Consider the following 25,519-nt stretch of genomic DNA (forward strand, 5'->3'; position numbering starts at 1 on the left):
TTCCAATGCTACTTTTATGGGTTCCATGGATACTAATAGAAGTATGTAGCTATAGAAGGAGCTTTTCTGAAGATGGTAAGATATAAGAATTTTGTGTGTTATGTAAAAAAAAAAAAACCTGTTCCAGAAGTTCAGTTTATTCTGCCTATATAAGAAATGTCTATATTGTTTATATTGGATTGAATAATAAATTATTTTCTAGTATGTAAGACATAATAATGTAAAGAACAAAAGAAATAGAATGAAGTGTATGTATATACTGTATATATTTGCTAAAATTAATTATTCTTAAATTAGTAGAGGAATTATTTTTAATTAGTATAATAATAAATATCATTAATTACTTATAGTATAATTACTACAGTATAACAGGTTGTAAAGATGAAATTGATATTTTGATTTTTCCTAGAAACTACTGGAAAAAATGTTCTAGAATGTTTGATATAGGTATTTAAATAGCAAACCAAAGAACACTTCTTCACATTTTTCATGGAAATAGATGCATCAGCAATGTCTGACAATAAGAAACTTTCAAAAGAACACGTTCACATGCTGTTCTATCACTTCAAACGTGGGTATAATGCCACAAAGGCTTACAATCTCATCTGCAAAGCATATGTTAAAGCATTCATGAGTGAAGAAAAATTTATTAAAAATTCATGAGTACTTTACATAATACAAAAATTCTTTTTCAAATAAATAATAATAGTTTACATGTTAATTAAATAATTGTTTTAAAATATATTATATTAGAATGTGTTCTTAATTTTGATATGAATTTTACCATTCTTACAGTGTTGAACACTATTATCATATGTAAGGAATTTGACTTTCTTGCTTATTCGGATTCAAACTTGAATAGGATATTTATGATTTTTAATATGGTGAATAGACTTAATCTAAACCCTGTTTCTTATTTATGATTAATCCGATGAAAGATAAGGTTCTTTTGCAATAAGCAAAAATTGAGGTCAGTGGCCTGTAATCATTCAGAGACAAGAGCTATAAATAAAATCCAATTTCTTTGTATATTAAATTTTTTTATTATATGAAGAATGGATATTTGTTTTTCCCTTAATAAATTTTTTATACAGACGTTATATTATTTCAAATTAACTAATTGTTATTTAAATGTTATAGTGAGTTTAAGCAATTAAAAGTATATCATAGTAGTATATTAATATTATAATTATTTTCAAAATTAACAAGAAAATTTTATTCTGTGTTTTGAATTATTAAATAAATGCAACACAAAAATATGAAAAATAATCACTCATATGTTTTATTTTTATTTAGAAAATAACAGCAAAGGAGATTAAAACAAAGTCACCCGAGAAAAAAGTAAAAAAGAAAACAACAAAAGGTCCTCGTCTCAGTGGATCAAGGCACACAGAACTATAGTTATAAATAAACAAAGCAGAATTGTATTGTAAATATGTATTTTTACAAATTGTTTCACATTAGATCACATATCTTAAAATGTATAGTTTTTATATATAAATATAAATAAATATTTATCAATTGATTACTAATTATCATCATTTTTTTAATATTAGAAATGAATATAATCTGATCATCACTGGAATTTCATTTTTTCCAGTATATTAGATATTCACATTTCTATATTAAAACAAGTTTAAATTTTTTAATTCTTCATATTTATTCTATATTTAGATTCATCAAAATCCTTATAAATCCAGAATATATTAAACTAATAGAAAAATATCTTTTTAAGGGAAGAGAATCATTTTAAGAGCATTTAGCTTAACAATGAATCACCAACTGTAAAAGATAGAAACCAACATTACATAAATTAATAAAAAATTATTAACTTTATTTTGCTATAGTATATGTTCAAAATGTCTTTGTTTTGGTGCAGCTGGAAAGAACATTTAGAATCTACCTGTTGCTTCTCAAGCATTTTGTTTCATTTTCCCATTTCACAGCGGTGCTCGAGTGTAAAGCAGTGTCNTATTTAAAATGAAAACATTTTAGTCTAATCTACAGTCACACATACTGCTGAAAAATGAAACATAAAATGTATTCAAAATTTGGATTATGTATAAAAAATATAATATTTACAAAACAAATTAAATTTTTATATACAGTTAAATATAATTGATCTTATAATAATTTTGAAGATAAATATTTTACAGATGAAAAAAGTCTAGTTTATTACATAATTCCAAACTTCACAAAGCATTGGTGTTACAAGAATTATACAATTTAATCAATACAGATTCTACCAAAAATAAGGTTTTAGTATTATGAAGTGAAAATAATAATCTAACCTCATTCTAGCCCAGTCAAAATTTTCATTTATTATTATCTTGTTTAACATTGTACTTCTTTTATGCAATTAAATGTGTTTTTTATATGTAAATGCTTAAATGTAATTTTTGTTTTTATATTACAGATTTACCTAAGAAATGAACTTAAACAAAATAAGATAGACATACACCACATATATTAATGAAAACTAAAGTAAAAATCAGTTTATGGTGTTAAAATATGATTAAAACTTTAATATAAATAAATGATACTTTTATAAATCTAAAAGTTCATATTTTGTAACACACATTGACAATATAAAATACATATAATTTATTTGGAAAGTTTCCTGATCAACAGTTTAAATTATCATCAGCTGTTTAGAACAATTGGAAAAATGGATCATTAAATATATGGAACATATTTGAAAATTAATTATTTATAAAGAAAAATATAACATTATGAAATAAATTTAGATTATTTTCACATATAATTAAATAAACTGATTGTATAAAACTTTTAAGATGAATATTTTGTAGATATAAAAACTTAATTTATCATATAACTTCTCCCTATGTTCATCACTCATGACACCACAATTTTCAGGGAAGAAATTTATTGATTTATGAGTGCAAGAAAATGCAAGCTTTAAGTGTCACCAGAGTTTATCATAAGAATGTATAAATACAAGTTCCTTATACTATGTTTACACACAATCCAAGACTCACTTCGATCTCAATTTACCTACAATCTGGATTGTAACTGTCGCCAAATGAACGTTGAGCTGATCACACAGGCAGTCTGCTTGAGAAGAACCCAGATATTACATGCGATGATAAAACTGACATAACTACACGATAAGTCACAAACACCAACAAACAAAATGGAAGTTTTGGTTAGAAATAAATACTTTTTCTTGCCATATATTTAAATTAATAATAGACAGATGTCATTGTCTCTCCAGTTGTCTTTTTTTACTTCTCTGTTGAAAGTCCAACATGGGTTCTGCAGCCATCTTGTATTTTCTCACACGCATAGGATTGTGGGATCTCTCTTATGATTGGATCTAGTTTCAAGAACTCTCTTGAGTTGATTGCGATTGAACCTTGTTTCAGTCGAGATTGAAACGGTCGAGAGAGGTTGCACCAAGGCATAGTCGCTGACCTTGGTCACAATCTAGATTGAAATGCTCGGTGCTAACGGGGTATTACAATTGTCAGATCTTTTCTTTTCTAAGAACAATTGTAACATTCTAAAAAGACTGCTATAAAAATAGACTCAAATTGCTGATCTTTGAAGAACTGGCATATCAATGGACCAAAGATCACTCCCAGTCTGATCTTGGTACGTAGCCTTGGGAACATTTCACACAAATGCAGTATTGAAATGCAAGTCTATCTTGTTTATTGCTTTTAAAAAAGCTTTCATGACTCCTGCTTTATGTATAATGGAACAACCAACAACTTTAGTGGAATTCACTAATAGTACTCAAAAACTTTTTGTGAGATTAAGGTAGATGTGTTCCTTACAAACAAAAGATTGCCTTTGCTTGTAATGGACACACTTAGCTTGGCTGTTGTACTCACATGTAAAGCAACATTATTTGGTATCCCTGTTATGCAAGACCAATTAAATAATAATGTAATGACTCAAATTACTGAAAATCAACCATTCACATCTTCTGTAGTTTATGCTGCTTAGAATCCATTTCAAATGTAAAGATATAAATTTCCTTAGGGTGGGCTGCATATGCAACTAGGATGGAAAGATTTATATTACCATTATATAAAAGTACTGACTTTAGACTTGTCTTGGAAAAGTCTACAAAATTTTCCATTCATCTGATTTGCATGGATCTGCATATGTATAGTGTCTGCATCAAACTTTCAACATTTGTGCAGAATCACATGTCATTGTAAATGTGGAAAATACAAGATTTTTTTCATGGTTACAAAAATCATGTGCACACAGTATATTGACCAAAAGGTTTCATTGCTACAGTCAAAAAGCTAATAGGCTAATAGTTCCACTTTACACTTTGGCAGTTTCAGGTTCCTTATAAGATGATCATTCAGTTCATACTGTGTGATTTTGTATGGTTCACTTGAGAAACCATTGACTGATATGCAGGATTTTCTGAAGTAGAAAAATAAAACATATCTTTAGTGATTTCTGAAAGTTTATTGTCACTACTACTGGGAACATTAGCAAGAGGATCAGGAACAAGTAAACCTCCTCCATAGGACACTGATTGCATATGGATGATATACTGTTTTGCATACTCAATAGTTGTTTAGCACTTTCTTCAGGAAAGATATCAGATAAAAAAATTTGTTGAATGATTGTTCTGTTTGCATCAAATGATATGCACAGCAAAACTCACAGAAGACTTCCCTTCTATTTATCCATGCATTCAGAATTGAGGAACATGCCATACAATACAACAGACATGTGGAGCCCAAAGCTTGTCCTAGTCCAATATCCAAAGCTTGTCCGATTTTGACAAAAACCAATCGACATCCATTGGTACATGCAGGTATTTTACGTAAGAAGACGACTAGATGAGTTGCACACAAGTGTACGAATATCAATCCGGTATCATATGTTTTCGCACATTTATTTGTTGCCAGTCGTAGTTTCTATTGCCTTACACTTGGAAGTTTCGTGTGTCAAAATTACTACACAAATGCTCATTCTCTCGACTTTTAATAGCACTTTTCCGGTTTTTTACTGAACGTGCCTGGTAATAATAATAGCCTAAAATTAGTAAAAATGAGATAGCTCGATAGTAATTTAATATTGTCATCAACCATTATTACGTAAAAACTTCATATTTTCTGAAGTTGGTTTTGGATATTCGACTTTTACTATAGCCCCCCAGTGGCAAAGTAGTAGGTCACGGGTTTGCGCCTCGCCAACGGATTGGTCTCGCGCATATTCTGGTTTTTCACGTCTATAACATAAATACGGTCCATTTTTCCATCCCGGTAAAAATAAAAGTCCTCCTGGTAGACACCCATTGTGGCAGATCGCCTTAGATGTGTTGCGTTGTCGCCCCTATCAATCCATCCATATATATCTAATTAATCATTGTTAAGACATTTATGTATTCACTTTTGGTTTACTTCAGGTTTCATCAACATCAATAAATTGATTAAAACCCAACGATTAGATCAAGAGTCAGTAACCGGTAATGTGATGATACACTACCGGCTGGACGGCCGAGGCGGTTAAGGCATCTGTTTACCCTAGGGAATAGGAAACAAATCCGGACGGGTCGAAAATACCAGAAATTTTTCGAAGTTGTCCGTCCCTCACCACTAAACCGCTCCATTGTACTCCTGACCTCTGGCCTAACCCACGATACAGTACCGCTTTCCTGCTCTTTGTGCCCACGGGGAGAAAAGTAAAAACAAACGCATGACACACTTGCCAAGAGTGTCACGAGTAGCAAATTTTAATAGCATGTAAAGATTCTGAGCAAAGCACAAAAAGAGAAATATTTAATAATGAAAAATACCATCTAAACCAGGGGTGTCCAACCTTTTTGTTTCTCTGGGCCGCATTGGAAGAAGTCAAGGAGTTTTGGGCCACAAGTATATATAATATATACAGTAGTTGTGGCCCAATATACAAGTATATTTAAGGATTAACACGTCTAGATTATAATAATAAGTATTAAATCTTTATCACGAAAAAGGATATTTTAAAAAATTACTTCTATAGAAACTTTCAATTTTTACTTAGAAATAGATAAATTCATTTATTATAAAAGAGACTAACAAAAATTTATTTGAAAAACACAAATATTTGTTTTATTTGGGTCTCTAATTAATAAAAAGCGACGAAACACCATTTTAAAGTGCATTTTTATTCAACTAATATATTTATAAATAATATGTAGCCCAAGAAGTAGCCAATGCACCAAATGATAATTTCTACGTCAAACAAAAAAAAGTAGCCACATTTGGCTCAATGTAGCCAAATCTTGCAACGTTGGAAGAAATACTAAATAAAACTGGAGTTGTGATCCAAAGAATTATAGACCCAAATGAGGTTTCCCCCTCATTTGGGTCTATAATTCTTTGGATCACAACTCCAGTTTTATTTAGTATTTCTTCCAAGGAGAGAAAGGACAAAAGAAAAGAAGTGAGAAAAGTTGGAAAATTAAGGATCAATAGAGAGGTTGAGGCGCACGTTTTAAACGTGTACGTGTGACGTTCGGCGCCGCTTTCCCGTAAGCCTAAAAGTTTGACAATTGTGTTTGGATAGTCGGTGGAATCACGCTCAACATTCCAAACACCATCGTCAAACTTTTAGGCTTACGGGAAAGCGGCGCTGAACGTCACACGTACACGTTTACACGTTTAAAACGTGCGCCTCAACCTCTCTAATATTTGCATAACAGATCTATTTCACCTTTTTCACTACTTTTTATCTTTTGTCCTTTCTCAACTTTCCCTCCTTTCCCCAAATTTAGGTCTATAATTCTTTGAGTCACAACTCCAGCTTTATTTAGTAATCCTTCCTCTCTCTCTCTCGTTTATATGGAGATTGCAGCCTAGTAATCCTTCCTCATTCACACATCTCCAAGTATTGAGGTATGAAGGAGTACATGTAGAGAGTTGATATTTGGCACAGAGCATTAGGTGCCCAAATCATTTGCGCATAAAAAATCCAAACTCGTAGGTAGTCGGGGGACAGAGAACCGAGTCAAAATAAAATACAAAATGGCGACCCTCTTCTACAAACAGGCAAAACAGCCACCTCACCCCACCGAAGTCAGGTGGGGGAGAGTACCACCCACAGTCATTCTAAGAAGTGAACTCTGACCTTAGGACTGAACACGTAGTTTCTTCTATGTTAAATAAAATTTGTAATCTAATTTTGTAAATTTGGGAGTGCTTCAAATATGACGTTAAAACGATTTTATGTCTTTACAAGTGGGTTTTTTTTAACATTATCTAGTATAGTAAAATCGTAGGACCAATAAAAATTTGACGTTATATTAGGGTTGTTACATTCGATGACGTTATAATCGGGTTAAACTGTATGTTGTTTGTGCAAAATAAAAAAATAATTTCGGACGATACAATAGCCACGATTATTTTTTTCAAAAGCGGAAAATTTTCGTTACGCATCGACAAAAATTCAACCCGGGCCGACGTGCAACGGAGAGAAATTTTGAAATTAGTTAGGTTAATTTCATCGAAGATGCATCGTGGTCGAGGCAGGCGAAGTTTTAACGATCGCGGCCAAAAGCAGCGATATCAAAGAAGATAGGAGAATGAGAACGAGACCTGCCTTGAGCATCAAAGTGATTCCGTCTCCGATACATAGTCTTGTCCCAAATACGGTTTTGCCGTTTTACTTGTTTGAAAATATTTCTTTTCCACTCAAAAATAAAATATGAATAAAGGTTTACTGCTTTGTGAAACTTCTTTTTTGAGTTTATGTCTTAAATTAAATAAATTAAAAAATTTTTTTTAATTTTTCGGTATTGTTTACACGTTTATTGGGCCTCATTGGAACTTACCTTGGGCCGCGGGTTGGACACCCCTGATCTAAACATTACATTCATAATACAGTAATTCACAGGCATTTGAAAGCGAACTTCTGTTCGTTTTTAATATAATTTTTTCGTACGTCTTCCCTCCCCGCTACTGTACGCCCAATAGTGGACCCAGAAATTTTTAGAGAAGGCGCAGAAAAGAAATAATATGCCTTACATGTTTTATGTTTTTTATACTATCTGAGATAAACGGCTTTACTCGGGAAAAACACTCAGATGAGGTTGCAACTGCTCCTGAGTACACCAACCCTAAATATGCCCCTGTTTACGACTACAGTACTTCGAAAATTCACTTACTGCGTTTAGATTCAATAGAAAATTGAATCAATCATAGATGAGGCCCACCAGTGGCCAAGAAGTTCTCGTTCCCTGAACACTGGGAGTTCGGTTGTGGTTCCGTGCCTCACCAGGGCCCTTAGTCTCGAGTTTATCGTGTTACAACTCCCAACGTGTTGAAGGTGTCACGTGGTACCATCTCACACTCTGACGTCAAATCGGTAGTCTCCAGTCATAACTCACGTGCTTTCCCATCTCACCATGCGAGTTGCTACTCACGTTGAGTCGAGCATGTGAGATCGCTACACGAAAGTAAAAATGGCTGACGGATACGCAATTCTTATCGCTATCGAAGAGTTAGAAAGAGCCGAAAGACGTTGTTTGAGAAGGCAACGAATTTTTCGACCACGAGTAGATGACATTTCTTTTCGTGTCAAGTCAATACTAATAAAAAAATTTTAATTCATAATTGATAAAATTATACAGCATATTTTTCCAAAAATAAGAAGTATCTAATTCATCGAAAAAGAGTATTAAAATGATAGTAAATTATATGTATAGTTTATTAAAAGCATAGACACTATATTAAGATTATTTATTAATCAGAAGTGTTAAGTTCTGATTAATAAATAATCTTAATAGACAAAACAATTTAAGAAATAGATCGAGGAAGAAAGGATTAAATTTAAATACATTTTCCATTACATAACAGATTTTTTAGCTCCAACACACGCAATTAATTTTTCAACTAATTCTCTCCACAAAACTAATTGTCTTTTTCTTGTAAATTTGTTGTCGAATTTTCCACTGTTTATTTTCTTATTATTTTTTACATATGTTACTAATGTATAATCCGTAATCCGTGTTGCCGTAAATTAACAAATAAACAATCATAGATGAGGCATCTAGCTTTATAAAAACCCATACATTCACAATAAGTAACATTGGCGTATAGAACACAATAGAAGAGCAATTTATGAAGATATTTTCTAACATTAATTCGTTACTCTATTATAATACTTATTTATTACTCGTAATAATCAATGTCTAAAGATTAGTACTGTACTCAGATGCGACATAAGAATATGAAAAAGAGCATAGGAATATTATTTCGCAATAGATTTGGATGTGATTAAATGAAAAATTATTTAAATGTATTCTTTTCTATAAAATTATATACCGGCACTTTCCTAAGAAAGAATTTATACGTATTAATAATTAATTAGCCATTTTAAGAACACGTGATACATGTTTCTAGGTGGCAGAGTCACCCCTAGAGTTTTCGGGGCCCAGGAAAAATTCGACATGCGGCTAATAGTGAGAGGACTTTCAGTAAGAACGGCATTTACATTGGTAGGACGCTTGAACTTAATTGTTCTAGTCTCGGATCGAGTTCTATTATGACATCCTATACACGTGCTAGAGTTCTTTATAGCTTTATAAATAGTGAAGACCGATTTATCGATAACGGAACGAACCGAAATGATGATATAATGTTTCTAGAAGATAATGAAAACTATAAAAGTAATAAGACTTAACCTAAAGCTAGAAAATCATTTTAAAAAATAACCGTAAAAAGTATCAGCTGTAGTATGTTGTAGCTCAACGATACAGAGTACAAGCGGGCATATCAGTGAAAGATTATTAGGGTTTTGCACTGAAATCGTTTTGTGATATTTTAAGTATTTTTCATATAAAAATATAGTAGCAATCATATAAATTTATAGCGCTTTTAGTATTGTGTATACCCCAAATTAAAAAATCACGAAACGTTGGCTGCGAGAAGAATTTTGAAGAAAAATGTAGCAAGTAGGTACTGTACTTCAAATGTTACTAGTGACAAGGAAATTGAAAAGGCGTATATAAACGAAGATACAAATCAGGCACTAGTTCTGTTTAAAATATTGAAAGAAGAAAGTTTAACCTTTCACATTAATGACCAGTTTGAACTAAGTAATAATATTTGCCTTCCATTACTAATCTGGTGTTGTTTTTCAATAAATTGTTTTTTGGTGTTTCGATTTGCTGTTTTATCTACAATCATTAAAAATTATCAGGGTTCCAACATTTTTTTCTAAAATAAAAAGGTTTTCGCGATAAAAATAAGTTGGAAACCGTTACTTTAAAGTATTTACTAAAATTCCTTTTACGGTTTCGAGTTCACTAGTGGCCGAGTGGATAAAACCACTGAATACTGTGGGTTCGTTCCTCACCAATGGGCCGTCCATGTGGAGTTTTCTGGTTTTTTTAACATTGGTAACACCTAAATACGGGCCAGTTACCCAGAAAAAAGTAAAAGATTTCAACCGTAAACAAATGTTTATTGAGACCTCAGAAAAACGAGATTGAGAGTCATAGCAAACTAAGACGAACACCAGGATAAAAAATCCACCTCATGAAAATATAACGGAAATTACATCCAATGTGATTTTATATTATCGGAAAAATATAACTTTGTTCTTTTTTGTATGATTTGTTTAACAAGACTTTCAAATGAAGCGAATGTTCCCAGTAAACTTCAACGTCATTTAAGGATAGCTCCATAGTGTTCGAGCATATCATAACTCTATGTGAATTGATTATATCAGCTCGTGTCTGTGAGAACGAATAAAAGGCTCGAGACGAACTCGTGCAATGATCCGTCAAAATAACCCAGAAATAGAGAGGCGCGGAAATCACGAAATTCGCTGCAAAATCCAAATTTTTTACATTAAATTGAATCGTTACGTAACAATAAAATTTTCTTGTTGTTGAGAGAATCTATTGTTGACTCATGCGATTATTTATTGCGAGTGTTTTCTCGAGTTTGGCTTTATTTGCAGCGATTATTTAAGTAAGTTGAGACTACGATCTTTTTAGATTTAAATACTTTTTAACTTTGATAAGCAAAAATCAGAATTAGCGGCGATGGTTTTCAATAACAATAGATCGGTTATCTTCAGAGGAATTGGATCTTTTCATTTATTTTGGGGGAACCGATTCAGTCTTTTCATTATTAATTATCCAATCGAATTGTTTAAGCATTTCTACTTTGGACTTTACCCAAAAACATACTTTGCAGTCGATACATATCCAAAGCAGAATTATTATTACTTCAACGATTAAAATTGTACATGAAATTTTCATGATTGTACTCTACATAAATTTTTGCATTTAATTAATAAAACTTATGAAATTTTATATTTGGCTAACTGTTTAAATATTCGATATTTATCGTTTTTAGGTTAATTTTTAGTTGTGTCTAGGCACTTAAAAAGATAGTTTAAAAAACTTTTGCGATATTCTATCTCGATATAAACCTTTTACGTAGTGTAGACGGTAGACTAATGTACCGTGGAATGTAGTTGCTTATATATGTTAGGGGGATAGTGACTATTGTCATCTACCTATTGTCACATGCCTATTATAGACAGCAAATAAAAAAATATATCGTATTTACTCTAATGTAAGGTGCATTTTTTTAAAATAATGCCACGAGTCTTATTGTCTGTCACTAACTTGATTGCATCATTTTAATGATTTTATTTAAACCAATATTCGTAACAGCAAACATTGAAGAGATCAAAACTTTGAAACTTGAAGCCAAACTGGTTAATTAATAAATAGTGTTATGAGATTTTATTATTTAAAGAAATTTATATTATTATTATTATTTTAAAATGATAAAGCACTTAATTTTGTGGATGGAGATGAGTTTTATTTTAAAAAAAAATGAAAGTACAGACATCAGCAACAGAGTTCAACTAATCATATTTCTGCGAATAATCAGGGGTGGTAATTTCATAAATCAGTTTTTCTTTTGCTGTGAATTGAAGGAAAAATTGGCAGGAGAAGATGTGTTTAACCTGGTAAACCAAAATATCGTATTGAGAGGTATGCAGTGGCAAACTTGTATTAGTGTTTGCACTAATGGCGCTCCATCCATGCAGGATCGAAAAAAAGGTTTCGTGGTTTATGTATTACAAAAAATTCACAAGTTAAAATTGTACATTGTACGATTCACTGCGAAGTTTTAGTGTCAAAATCTCTACATGGTGGTATTCTGAAGACGATGAATAACGTTGTTAAAATGATGAATTACATAAAATCACATTTCCTACGTTGCAGACATTTTGCTTTCCTTTGAGAAACTGTGAATTCTGATTTTAAATGTTTACTGCTTCATACAAAAGTGCAATGGCTCTCGAAAGGAAAAGTGCTTTCACGATTTATCTCTTTGCGACATGAAATAATGTTTCTTCGATGCTGAAAATTTTAGATGTGAATTTCTTAACGAAGATAATTGGTGGCTGGAAGCATTTCTCAACGATCTTTTTGAGAAGTTGAACGTTTTAAATTTGAATTTGCATGGGGCGAACGAAAATATCATTACAATTACAGGTAAATTAAAGTATTTATTTATTTAAATNAAAATTTTAGATGTGAATTTCTTAACGAAGATAATTGGTGGCTGGAAGCATTTCTCAACGATCTTTTTGAGAAGTTGAACGTTTTAAATTTGAATTTGCATGGGGCGAACGAAAATATCATTACAATTACAGGTAAATTAAAGTATTTATTTATTTAAATACGTGTTTGTTTATTTAATTTAGAATCTTGTTTTGACTTAATTCTTTCTCAAAATTTTAGATGTGAATTTCTTAACGAAGATAATTGGTGGCTGGAAGCATTTCTCAACGATCTTTTTGAGAAGTTGAACGTTTTAAATTTGAATTTGCATGGGGCGAACGAAAATATCATTACAATTACAGGTAAATTAAAGTATTTATTTATTTAAATACGTGTTTGTTTATTTAATTTAGAATCTTGTTTTGACTTAATTCTTTCTCAAAATCAATTGCATCCTTCTCATTACTAAAATCATTATATATACTAACTATCTACATATTATATATATAGATAAAACAATTCAACAAAAAATTCTTCCGTATTGTTAAGGGGCCAATCTTACAATATAGACTAATATAAAAAAATATCATAATTTACAAAACAATTTAGAAATTCATTGTCAAATAGAATTTCTAAAGCATGGATTCATTATATAATTGAATAAGAATATTTTTTATCATATTTTGTATAAGAAATCCTTTCAAATATTTACTAAATATATTAAAAGAGTACCCATATAAAATAATATTAAAAATGTGATTTGTTATGCTGATGCGTGCAAGATATTTCGAAGATGATATTCTAACTATAGAAATTCAAAGGCTGAATGTATTATTGTGTTGAAACATTTTTATATTGAGCTATTTGTCACTTGTATCGCTTTTCCACCAAACCTCTCATATATCCATTGTTCCTGAAATGATTGATTAATGCCCTTGAAAAAAAATATTCCGAATAACTCTTATTTTATTATTCGATTTATTAATCCCATTTTCAAAGTCTTAAGATTTAATACGAGGATCAAAATGTTATTCCAGAACACTTATGGAAAAAATAGAAAATAGTTCTCAATATTTGCAGATACATTCTACGGCATGATAACTTTCAAGCTATAAAACGTCTCCTTTAAATAGGAGATTAGTTAAATAGTTAAATGGAGCCATCAAGGGTGTAATACGAATCCTTTCAGGGAAATCCCAGAACACCTCCGAAGATAGAATATTACCAAACGATCTGCCGGATTTTATCGGGCTATATTTTAAGGTTACTTAATAACATAAAATAGGGCTATTTAATAAAATAGCTACGCGAGTAATTTAGATTGAAAAATCGTTTCATTGCTAATATAAAAGCCCCGTCGTCTGTGTGTAGTTTTTAAAATTATTTTCATAGTAACCACGTGACGTTCTATTATCCAATCGGAAGTAACGATCTAACGAGCCCGTTATTTATAAAGTACTAGCTTACCCGTCGCACATTGCTGCGATCTCAGAAGAAAGGAAATTCAAGCAAACTCGTTATGATAAAATTCAATTTACATTTTATCATTTTTATTGAAACTTATTATTATTCATTTTCATTGGGAAAACATTTCAAAGTGTCGTTCCAATTCTATTTATTTATTGGAGTGTTTGTGGATATACGATACTTTTTGTTTTTCCATCTGGAGCGTACACGAATAAATCAGAAGGTTTTCCGACACGTGAGCCGGCCACATTCAGTTGTCCATGCGAGAAGCACGAATTCTCCAAATTTAGCTCACACACTGGCAGCGATTGTCAGAAGTGCTATATTCCCCATTTATATATATATATATTTTTTAATCCTTTATAATTTTAATTATTTAATTGCTCCTTCCTCTCTTCCTTGGCATGTTGTGAAATTTCTGATAGTTGGATAATAAACCGTTTTATTGTAATTTGTCTTTTTAAATTATTTTGAGTCGATATTAAAATTTGGAAAAGGGGGATACCTAGATCGGTAAAATAGGCGAATTTCTTCCTACAACTTCGGTTGTTGTTCGGGGTACAGTTAAGGTTTTAACGAAGTTCGAGCGAATACATAATTAGCAAAGAAAAGTTGAAATAAAGTGATTAAACAAAAATTATTACAAATATCGTAAATAACAGTTCACAAATGCATATATAGAGATATTTTTTGAAGGGGGGAAATGGTCTTCACAATTTGAAATCGATCGAACACACAGTGCTCGAATGTTCGTGTAAACGCCCGCCATCTATCGTAGGATAAATGTACTATACCAAAAACCTTCGCGGGAGTGTATTAAAAAACTTCCCAAAGTTTCACGGCAATCGGATAAACGGTGTGGTAATGCATGAAGGACATAAGACAGACACACAGACAGACATACATTCATTTTTACACAGATATAGATTATCGCTCATCTAACTAACGTACAGTACAGTACATACTATTCATTTTCGTTTTATCAATGTGGGATTAAAAGACTCGCTGTTTTGCCAAAAAGAAAAAAAATGCTTAGGAGAAAGCATAAAAGTCAGGATAATTCTAGATCTAAAAGAATAAACAACTGAGACTCCTGAAGGCCGTGAAGTCCGATTTGAGCAACATCGAATAAGAATGGCTTAGTAAAGGGCTGTACAAACAGAATCACAAACATCAAGCTCGAGTATAAATTATTTAATTCGATATTAGCAACTCTTCTTGAATTTCTTAAAATCTCTGCTCTTCTCAATTCTTCAATATCTACTTTCTCATAAAAAGTATTCTGTCATACTTGATGGGAGATTTTCTAGTTTTTTTTTTTTTTTTAATCTTACTTTCACTATGCTGAAATATCATTTTGTAACATTTCTTATGTTATATTTTCATTTCTCTCTCTTTTTATAAATCTACATTCATAAAAACTGAAGTATAAGAAGAGTAATATTTTTCTCGAAACACATTACGTGTGACAACAAGGCCATTTCAATTAAAATTGTCTTGGAAAGTTGTGATAATTTCGTACCGATATGAAAATTCAATCTTGCCTGATGATTTTAAACTCAGTTTTTTATATATATAATTCATTCTGCTTTACAGACACTAAGACGGCTGGTGGTGTTTATGTTAAAAGCCGTCTTAATCCATACGATATATCAAAAACCCACTATGGCTTGGAACAATTATGAATTGATCCAAACCAAAGTTGGGCAAGTGATAAAAAATTTAATTATGTTATTTACCTTATTCTTCACTTAAGGCACAAAGGTAAGATGGCATTAAGAAATATCCAAGGAGGGAAATGTTGTCATGCTCCTTCCAATATAAGAAATAAAAAGGTAGTGAAAGATGAATTAAATCATCCATGAAATTTTCTGCGATTCTGATCAGAAACGAACCGTGTCTCTAAAAATAGTAGGCTTTACTATCTAACAATGAAAGGCTCCAAGTTGAGAAATGCAAATCAATACACCAATAACCTCAGTTGATACAGGAAAAGGAGACAAGTAAAATGGAGCATAAAATTTGTGCAAAGCTCCACTAGAAAAAAAGTGAGATCCAAACAAATGTTGCCATGTGTGACAGTATTACTAATGTCTTTAAATATGCTATTTTTTGCAGCAAATGTTGGAGAAGTTACGGGGAGAATATATAACGTACAAAATTCAGATTGACGTCCATTTTGAATATTTTAGATGTATGTTTACATATTTTTCCCCTCCTTCCAGATGACCCTTCAGGCTCATTGTAATCAACCATTGTTTGGTTAATTGCTTTGAGCTTGTTGTCGTTAATTAACCTTGTGTTGTTGCTAACCTTGTTGTATTACATTTACATCACAATGATTCTGTGTAAATGTAGTTCTATGTTTGTTTTATTTAAATTATAACATTTTGGCAGTTAGTATCTCGCGCATTCTTCCCAAAAATTTTGTAAATAAAAAAAAAATTAAAGTAGATAGCCGAATAAAAAGCTTTCATTAAGAAATACGTCAATCTACAAAAGAATAAATCTATCATTTTAAATTAAAATTCTCATGGCAGACAGCGTTAAACAGAAAATGCTACTTAAACGTTGAGCTTCAGATTAATTTGCAAATTTGGATAATAAAAATTTACAATTTACTTTTAAAAAATGTTCTGAATTATTAATTAGTATTTTAGCGTATTATTTATAATTACAAAAATTAAATATTTTCGTAGGTATGTTTTAAAATTAACTCTATAAATCGTAAATAGAAGAATGGCATTGACTTGAAAGTTAATTATAATTTATAATTTAGCAACTTTAAATAAAGAGCAATAATCTAAATCTTGACATAATGAAGTAAATCATATTCAGATAATGTTTGGAAACATGTTATTCAGTTTTGTAAGTTAATTTTATGATATAAACTAAGCTTAGCTTATTAATAACCCTCATCAAGTATTGTTCAGTTCTTAATTTACGAGTAAAATATAACAATAAAGATTGTATAATTTGAATATTTGTTTGTAAATTTTATTAATTTTTCGTTTAAGAATGTTAATTAAGACATCTGATTTAATTTTCTCATTTTTAAAAATTATTTGATAATAAATTTACAGTTTATAATAACAAAATCTATTACTAGATGGCGGTATATGTATATTATTATTATTATTATTTCATTTTCCTGAAATTTTTAAAATAATACTTTTATGTGGTATCGTCTCTTAATTAATTATTTTACTAGAAAATTCTTAATATAATTTATTATTAACGATTTTATATATTTGAATATACAATTTATTAAATATTAGCGGTTTTAAACATAAATTATATCTAACATATATTTTTATTATTATAATATTTTAAAAATTGCATTAAAATATTGATAATATATATATTTTTTATGCGAGTAATTTTAAGAACACGNAGATAAATATATATTTTAAATAGTTACATCCCATAAAAAGTTTTCTTTAAAATATTTTCTCAGTTAAGTGAAGTTATCTCAGGTTGGAGTAGGGACGGAGATCCATTTTTTTGCAGATTATGGACCTGTGTTATAAATATATTTATAAATACTTATTCACAATAATTATATTTAATTTTTCTATGTTTAAGGGGATAGAGTCATATAAGCTTTAACTAAAAAAATTTTTTTAATGGGAGAATGCTTTAGAAGTGGATGAAAGTTGGAAAAAACTAAAATAACAAGTTTCTTTTCTTTAATTTTCTGCTTCTGGTATGTACTTTATCCCAAGACGACGGAGGCCAAGAGCATTGTTGTCTACAATAGTGATTAATGACAATGCAATGAGAGAAGGCAGACATGCTTCACTTCAGGTATTGTAGACTAAAGTTTCTTGTAACTTTTATCCTACAAAGAAAAATCGTTTGTAATTATTGTTCCTGTTTTTTCTAACAGTTTAATGTAGTTAGCTTCGTTTATTTAATATATTTATTTAAATATATATATATATTTTTAAATAAAATAGCAAGTTTTCTCCAAGATGACTGTTTAGTTGCAGTTGAGGAATTTTTTTATTTGCAAATGTTTTTAATTAACACATTATTTTNATTTTTAAATAAAATAGCAAGTTTTCTCCAAGATGACTGTTTAGTTGCAGTTGAGGAATTTTTTTATTTGCAAATGTTTTTAATTAACACATTATTTTTTAAGTTTTTTTTTTACTATGTTGCTGTTGTTGTAGAATGTCTGTCCTGTTATTATATAAAGGGATAGATACTCTACAACATCTTTCTCAACAGCTTATTGAAGTCATTTGACACCTTGTTCCTCCAAGCGAACTTTTTCCTTCTTCTATTCAATTTCACGCATCATTTTATAGAGTGAATCAAAAGGATTTATCTCCCTAATCAGATATCTTATCTTTCCATTATTATTGGGTTATAATTTACATTAACAGCCGAATGTGACATAACGCCTCTTGGGTATTCAAAACACACAAATTTACGATTTCTTGCTGAAGAAAGAAATAAAAAAAAATTTCTGATTATGTTACCTTCATTTAAAATTAAAAAATTACAGAGAATTTCTTGAATTTAATTGTTTTTCTATAATGTTTACATTAAATGAAATTGGAAATCGAATTTTTGAGATGGTGTCAAATCGTATACGTGTACAGTACCAAGTATTTTTCTATGTTACTTAGTTATGTATATAATATTACAATAAAATCTATATAAATTACATTACGGTATATATAAAACTCTGTTATTAAATATACTTTTATATAAACATAATTAAATTACGTTAAGCTACTATAATTTAAAATTTCTATATTAAAATGGGAAATTATTATTCATAAATGGATATATTAACATAATCATGCTATATTAAGTATATGTTTGCTATAATGAATTAAATATGCATAAATGTTTTCGTAATTATGTCAATATGTGCAAGATCGTGTATGTCCATATACTATGGGATACCTAATGGTCAATCATCTAGAACCTCATCATTTCTCTGATATATAATTATAATACATTGAATATAAAAATACATAAGAAGAAAATTTTTCTTTCTGACTTTTTCTAAATAAAAAAATGAAATATTTCTGAAGTTTATTCAAGAAAAGAAGCTAAAAAAACCTTTCGATTTTTTTCTGTTTTTGAATTCTGTAAAATTAGACGTGGATTTAGAGAAACCTCCCATAGAGGATAATGTAAAATAGTTATTACGAATAAGAAAAAACATAAAAAATAGAGAAAAAAAATGGAAAAAGTCGTCTCTTTGACACACAGCTGTGTTTCTTTGAAAACTATAACATTTATTTTGTTAGATCTATGTTAACAAGTGAGAAAACTAAAGAATAAACTAGGACCAAATCAAATGAAATTCCAAAAGGTTTCTCTTCACAAACAATGAAACATCGATCGTGTTGTATATAAGATACGAGCCGAAACGTCAACAAAAAACAAACAAAAGTCTACCTAAAATCCACTTCATATCAAATATAACAAACTACCAAGAGTTTTTGGAAAGAAACTTTTATTCTTATCACAGAAATATCTTAGATTTTTTCTTGGTTTTGAACATTAAGAAACTTGCATCTATATATTAAACTTACACAAAGATATTCGATGACTAAGGAAAGAAATCATTTTATTAATTTTTTTTTCTTTACAAAAATCTTATATTTTATTTTAAATTATTTTTAAAAAGTTATCGGATGTTGAATATATTTATTTTTTCTTGATATTTATTCAGTTAGTTCGTTGTTTTTGTTCGGCTTTTGTGTGGGCACCGAGTGAATTGGGACCGAATATTGATTGCTGAATTTCACTGAAAAATAAAAAAAATAATAACAATAAAAAATATAGATTCTTGATGTAAAAATATAAAAATTTATATTTTTAATTTTGTTTTTATTGATAAATAATTTTTCACAACATATTTCAATTTAGAAATTATTTCAACAGCATCAATAATGGAATTTGAAAACGTCCAATAGAGATGAAATAAATGAGTCACCTGATCGGTAAAGTTTTCGTTGATTGGTTAATTTTAAATTGTAGCTAATTCAAAAACACTAACATATTTTTTGAAACAACCAATATAAATGAAGTAAACAATCATCTGATCATCTAAAGATAACGTAATTGGTTAATTTAGAATTTGAATTTTAAATGTAATTCTTATTTACAAATTATAATTTCTTTTATTAAGAAATAAAGGCAGATAAGAAAGTAAATATTTTACTAATTACAATGCCTTATTTAATGAATTGTTTTGACAATATTTTTTTTTTTTACCTACTTCAAAAATTTTTCTTTCCGTAATGTTGACAAAAATCATAAAATTTATATTATAAATCATAAGATAAATATATATTTTAAATAGTTACATCCCATAAAAAGTTTTCTTTAAAATATTTTCTCAGTTAAGTGAAGTTATCTCAGGTTGGAGTAGGGACGGAGATCCATTTTTTTGCAGATTATGGACCTGTGTTACGATGATAAACAGTCCATATCCTGATAAATATTTATACCTGTACAAGAAAAGACAACGCTTTACTTTAAAGAGAGGTGTCAATAACCAAAGCTTTGTTGTTCTTAATACAGGTTGTCAACCCTCGTAAGTCTATATAGGGGACGTAGGTTCTATGTGGCTATAATATCCGAGGGGATTTGTCCCTGGTCGTCGTTATAGTCACATAAACCAGGACCCGGTGATCATAAAAACGGACAGCATAACGGATTGAGCCTCGCGTGACGGAAACGTCATCCTATGTTTCTTCTTCTTATTTTTTTTTATTTTTTTTTTGTTCCACGTCACGTGGTGGATGGAAAATGGCTGAGAAGATGTGTCTAGACCCATTATTTGTTTCTCCTCTTTAATACTTATACAGTTTTGTGTTTTGTACGTGAAAGAAATATAACTTTTTGTAGAGAAATTGGATTGGAATTAATGTTCCTTTCTTTTGTGTTTCTGTTTGCAATTTGTCGAAATGAGATTTAAGGAAAGAAAACTCTCTCTTTCTCCCTCGTTCATGTTCCGTTTTCGAAAAGATGAAGGAGGTAAAAAAAAAAAAAAAAAATAAATATATGTTTTGGAAAAAGTATAAAGCACTTTTTCGGCAAGAGAAGTTTTGTATATATTTTTTTCTTTATATCATTTACTTATAAACTTATTCCTAATTTTTATTTACAGGAAATAAAATTAGAAAGATTCTAGTGTTTTAACACTTTATTACAATGAAGTATAATCTTTCTGCATGTCTACGTTTTCTATATATCTGTCTGTCACGTTCTATTCATAAAAATTCTTCGGTATGAATAAGTAGAGGATAAAAGTAGAACTGCTTACTTAAAATCATTTTTCAAACTTATATAGTTGTCTAGCTAAAATTATTGCAACTAAGAAACTAATCTTCGTATTTTATATTTGATTATGCAAATAAATATGAAATTTTTATAATTATTCAGAATATAATTAGCATAACTGTGGAATAAATATTATTCTTGTAAATTGAATTCGATGGTTAATTTAGAAAATATATACAAAATTATATTATATTGATTTAAAATGGCAAAAATAAAAGAAAAAAAAGTAACATTTTACATATCATTAGTTGAGAAATAAGTAAAATTTTTTTATTATATTCCTTTTATTTTGGTCAATTTATCTTTTAACAACGTAAATATCATAATTTTATTATTTAAATTTATCCTGATTTATCTCAACTTTTAGAACAATAACAGCAAAATCTTCTATAATCCAATTCACTTCTCTTCTAGATTTCCTGATGTCATCATTTTTCAGGATTATAACCATTCATAAAAGTGTTTATATAAGGAATAAACTATTGGATAATCTTATATATATATATAAATATAGGATGTAGCCAAGATCTGACTTTATTGTGAACGTCTCATGGATCATGAAGCATCAGAATGGAAGCTGAAAACATTAAATATTCATATAGGAAAGAGATATATCATTCTTTAATTTGACGATATGATTGATGAGTTGGAACTCTGCTAAGTGTATACAAAGTGGGACCCATTAAAGACGAATCTAAACATTGAGACAGGAGGTTGTGCGAACTTCCATTGATTACAGATTTACAAGATAGCTACGTGTGACTTGCCCTATCCATCAATGTAATTAAGTAACTAATAATTGTGCCAAGACGTGTGTTGGATCTAAATGTTAACTGATAGAGGATCGTTATTACCTGCCATTCGATGTTAAGAGAGTTTTAATGATAGGTCTTACTCCCCGTGACTCCTATTGGTGTGAAACACGTCGTTATAATTTGATAGCCTGGATATTCATCTAGTTATAATTTTATTTTAAATGTTTTTGAAATGTTTATGATTCCTGTTTAATCACTAATGACTCGAGATGATTAGCAAACAATTTATCGATTTTTTCCATGTTTGCAAAGTTACTCATTTATGAAAATTCAAACGTATAAAGCATAAACTTCTTTAAATCGAATGCAGCATTATATTTGATTAAAATAAAGAATATATTCTCCATTGATTATAGTTAATTCATAAATTAATTAAAAATCTTTAGAAGTTATCATGTTTTTCTTCATTTTACAACAAAATGGCAAACGTTAACCAAGTATTTACTGGGAATTTAAAGAATCTATACAAGAGACTTGAATATATATACATCAGAGTACAAATTAAAAGAAACAGTCAGACCGACAGACGAACAATTGATTTTTCTAAATAATAAAAAAAACACTTAAAAAATTAAGCGAAATTATCGATAATCTAAGAAAGAAAGTATTTAAAAATGCATTACAACGTTCTCCAATTTCACATTTGATCCATTATGCCGTCGCTATAGAGAAAATTCTAAATTATCTAGTAACTAATTAGAATAGTTACTTGGTTTGACAATAGCCGGCTTCATTATCTTTCGGATGTTCTGGTTCCCTTCAGGATTAAATGAATTTTTTTTTTTGTTATTTTAGAAAAGTATCTTGGTACAAAGTTATGATAAATGAACTTTTTAATATTCGACGATAATTTAATTTGCCAATTTTTAATTTAATTATAATAAGAGTACGGTGGATAGATTATTTTTCTTAATTATTGTTACGTATAATAAACATGGCTAAAACGTCGTGGATAATGGGGAAAAAAGTGTAGGATATGGTCTAACGTGATGGGATAAAGCAGAATGGACAACAACATAAAGTACGAGATAAGGAGGAAACGTGCAATAAACAAAGAATATGGGATAGGATAATGAATAAAATGCTACAGACTAGTGATAAATTTGTTAACATTTAATCGTTTATCCTAGATAAAAAATATGTTTCCTTATGCTTTTATTTATTTAATAAATATTAGTTAAAGTCCGTTTGTTAAATGGGCATTTAATGTACAGTACAGTACGTTAATGCTCGTTACGTTGTTGAAAACTCGTTGAATGCTCGTTTATGTTGGAAAAAAAACGTTTGTTACGTTGAAAATAATGTTCATTAACTTGAAAAATAATGTGTTTTGTTGAAATTAATGTTTATTATGTTGGAGTTAATGTCAATTATGTTAAAAATATTCGCTATGTTGAAAGTGTCGCTACGTTGAAAATAACTTTGGTTGCTTGAAAGCAGTCTTAACGTTTACTATATTAAAACTATGTCAAATATTAAACATTTAACGTTCGTTGCATTGAAAATAGCATTGATTAATGTAGAAAATAACAGTACTCAAAATATAATTTAAATATTTCGTCGATAAAATCAGTAAAAATCGATCAGGTTGAATCTCTCATTATTAATGAATGAGGAGAAAATCACAAAACTTCATCATGACAAGTCAAAGATGTATGAGTCTGACGTAGAAAATGTCTGGAAGAAGTTATGTCTTCACATCTAAGCCATGCAGTAATGAGATCATTAATATGTTCCCGGAATTTTGACACTTGCCATTAGATCTGAATTTATCGAGTTAAAAAAACAAGAAGATATAATAATTTATATAGAAATAAAATAACCGTTATAGTAATTTTAAAGTGTGGAGAAATAATTTATATAAAATTAAGAAGGTTGTAGATTAAAAAGTGTCTTCCGCTTCCGAGTTATTACGATTTTTACGAGTTCTGATTACAGCTAAAACATTGTATCAATTATCTATCATTTGTAGTTAGTTAAGTTTTACAAAAAAAAAATGTGCTTTTTACTTAAGTAACGATCCTGGTAATGCGATACTTCAGATAACTGGCGAAAATAAAAATAAAAAAATAAAAAAGGCCCCCTTGTTCTTGAAGAAGATAGGAAGAAGGGGAGAAGAAAAAATGAAAGGATCCACCCCGAAGTTTTCGTCACTAACAAGGACTCAATTAGGAGTTCTTAAAAGGGAAAGTGACAGATGTGGACCCCCACTTTGGTAAATTACATAGAGCAAGCGCATGGAGCATCTCCACTAATTGGTATCACGAGGCTATCGTGTGCTTTTCTCATAACGGGTAGCATGATCAAATTTTCATGTTAGAGATAGCAAAATATGTTTATAAAAAGAAGAAAAATTCTTAAAATTTTACAAATATTTACGACATATACTAGTAATATAGTTGCCATTCAATATCTAGAATGTTCTAGTGATTGATGCACCCGCTTTTGTAAATCTGCAGGGGGTTGTATCTATAACGATAGAGTCGAGAATGAGATAGAATCTGAAAAGTGCAATTTCTTTAAAGATGTAGACCTATACTTCGACGATTTGTAGCTATTGATTTTCAGTAGAGATCTTTATTTTATTTTTTTCTCGTACATTGGTATCTATTTTTGTAATTCTGTAAGAGAAGATGAGAATTTTTCGAGTTTTTTCTGTATTTTTACATTAAAAAATACTCTAATTAATTTATTCTCTTGAGTTTATTGATTACAATTAGATGGATAAATAAGCATATTAAATAATTTATTGTATATTTATAAAAAAATAATAAAATTGGAAAATCACATCAAAGATTCGAATTTTGTAATGTATTGAATAAAGAGAGAAAAAGAAGCAAGGACTTATTTTCTGTTCAGGAATTTTTCATTTTATGAAATTCTTTCCTTTGCAGTGAATTGTCTTTTTTATAAAGTAAGAAAATTTAATATACTCCAGTGAGGAAAAACAATTTTATCATCTTTGTAACGAATTTTTATTCATTAAATCTTCATTGTTTATACTAGATAGTAGCCGAAAATGGCAGCGTATTATCAAAATTATTGTGGAAATTTTAACGTTGTACATATATATATTGATAAAATTAAGAATAAAAATTCGAAAACGATAAAACTTTTCAAATATCAAACATTACAGGACATAGAAGTCATCGGAAATCACGTCAACAATCTCTTAGCCCCCAGCTGTGTATATACGGCAGTAGAATAACAATAGCGAGTTTGTACTTAAAAGAGTCAATGAGGGTAATAGCTGAGATTGTAATTCGCGCTTATGTCCAACCTGACGAACCGCAACGTGGCGTTGTCATGACAACCGTCTCAACTTAACTTTCATTGATCAATCGCTAGGGGTCGCTGGCGGCGTTAATTGGAGGCGCTTTTGTCAAATCACGCCATCTGGAGGCGCTCTTAACGC

The 25,519-nt window shown here is 29.7% G+C and overlaps 1 protein-coding gene and 1 long non-coding RNA gene across 5 annotated transcripts in view; both read left to right on the forward strand.

Moving 5' to 3' along the window:
• Positions 1-2,550, forward strand: part of LOC111629462 (coiled-coil domain-containing protein 134-like) — a 64,376-nt gene extending 61,826 nt beyond the window's left edge. The window contains exons 6-7 of one of the 3 annotated variants that reach the window (XM_023373381.1): positions 1,297-1,429; positions 2,417-2,550. In XM_023373381.1, the coding sequence (XP_023229149.1) occupies positions 1,297-1,401 (105 nt within the window). In that variant the 3' untranslated portion in view covers positions 1,402-1,429; positions 2,417-2,550. Of the gene's footprint in view, positions 1-1,296; positions 1,501-2,416 lie in introns of those variants that run through there. The other 2 variants (XM_023373380.1, XM_023373382.1) reach the window with 2 other exon arrangements.
• A 14,130-nt stretch (positions 2,551-16,680) lies between these two features.
• On the forward strand, positions 16,681-22,329 carry LOC111629493. 2 transcript variants are annotated; one of them, XR_002757337.1, is made up of 3 exons: positions 16,681-16,843; positions 17,561-17,782; positions 21,704-22,329. It is a non-coding gene; the product is annotated as an uncharacterized LOC111629493 (long non-coding RNA). The 2 variants fall into 2 exon arrangements; XR_002757338.1 differs by lacking the exon at positions 21,704-22,329 and adding an exon at positions 19,886-20,035.
• The last annotated feature ends 3,190 nt before the right edge of the window (positions 22,330-25,519 follow it).

This window comes from Centruroides sculpturatus, unplaced genomic scaffold (assembly GCF_000671375.1).
Source record: "Centruroides sculpturatus isolate CEXI.00-Female unplaced genomic scaffold, Cexi_2.0 scaffold85, whole genome shotgun sequence".
In the NCBI taxonomy this organism is placed as follows: domain Eukaryota; kingdom Metazoa; phylum Arthropoda; class Arachnida; order Scorpiones; family Buthidae; genus Centruroides; species Centruroides sculpturatus.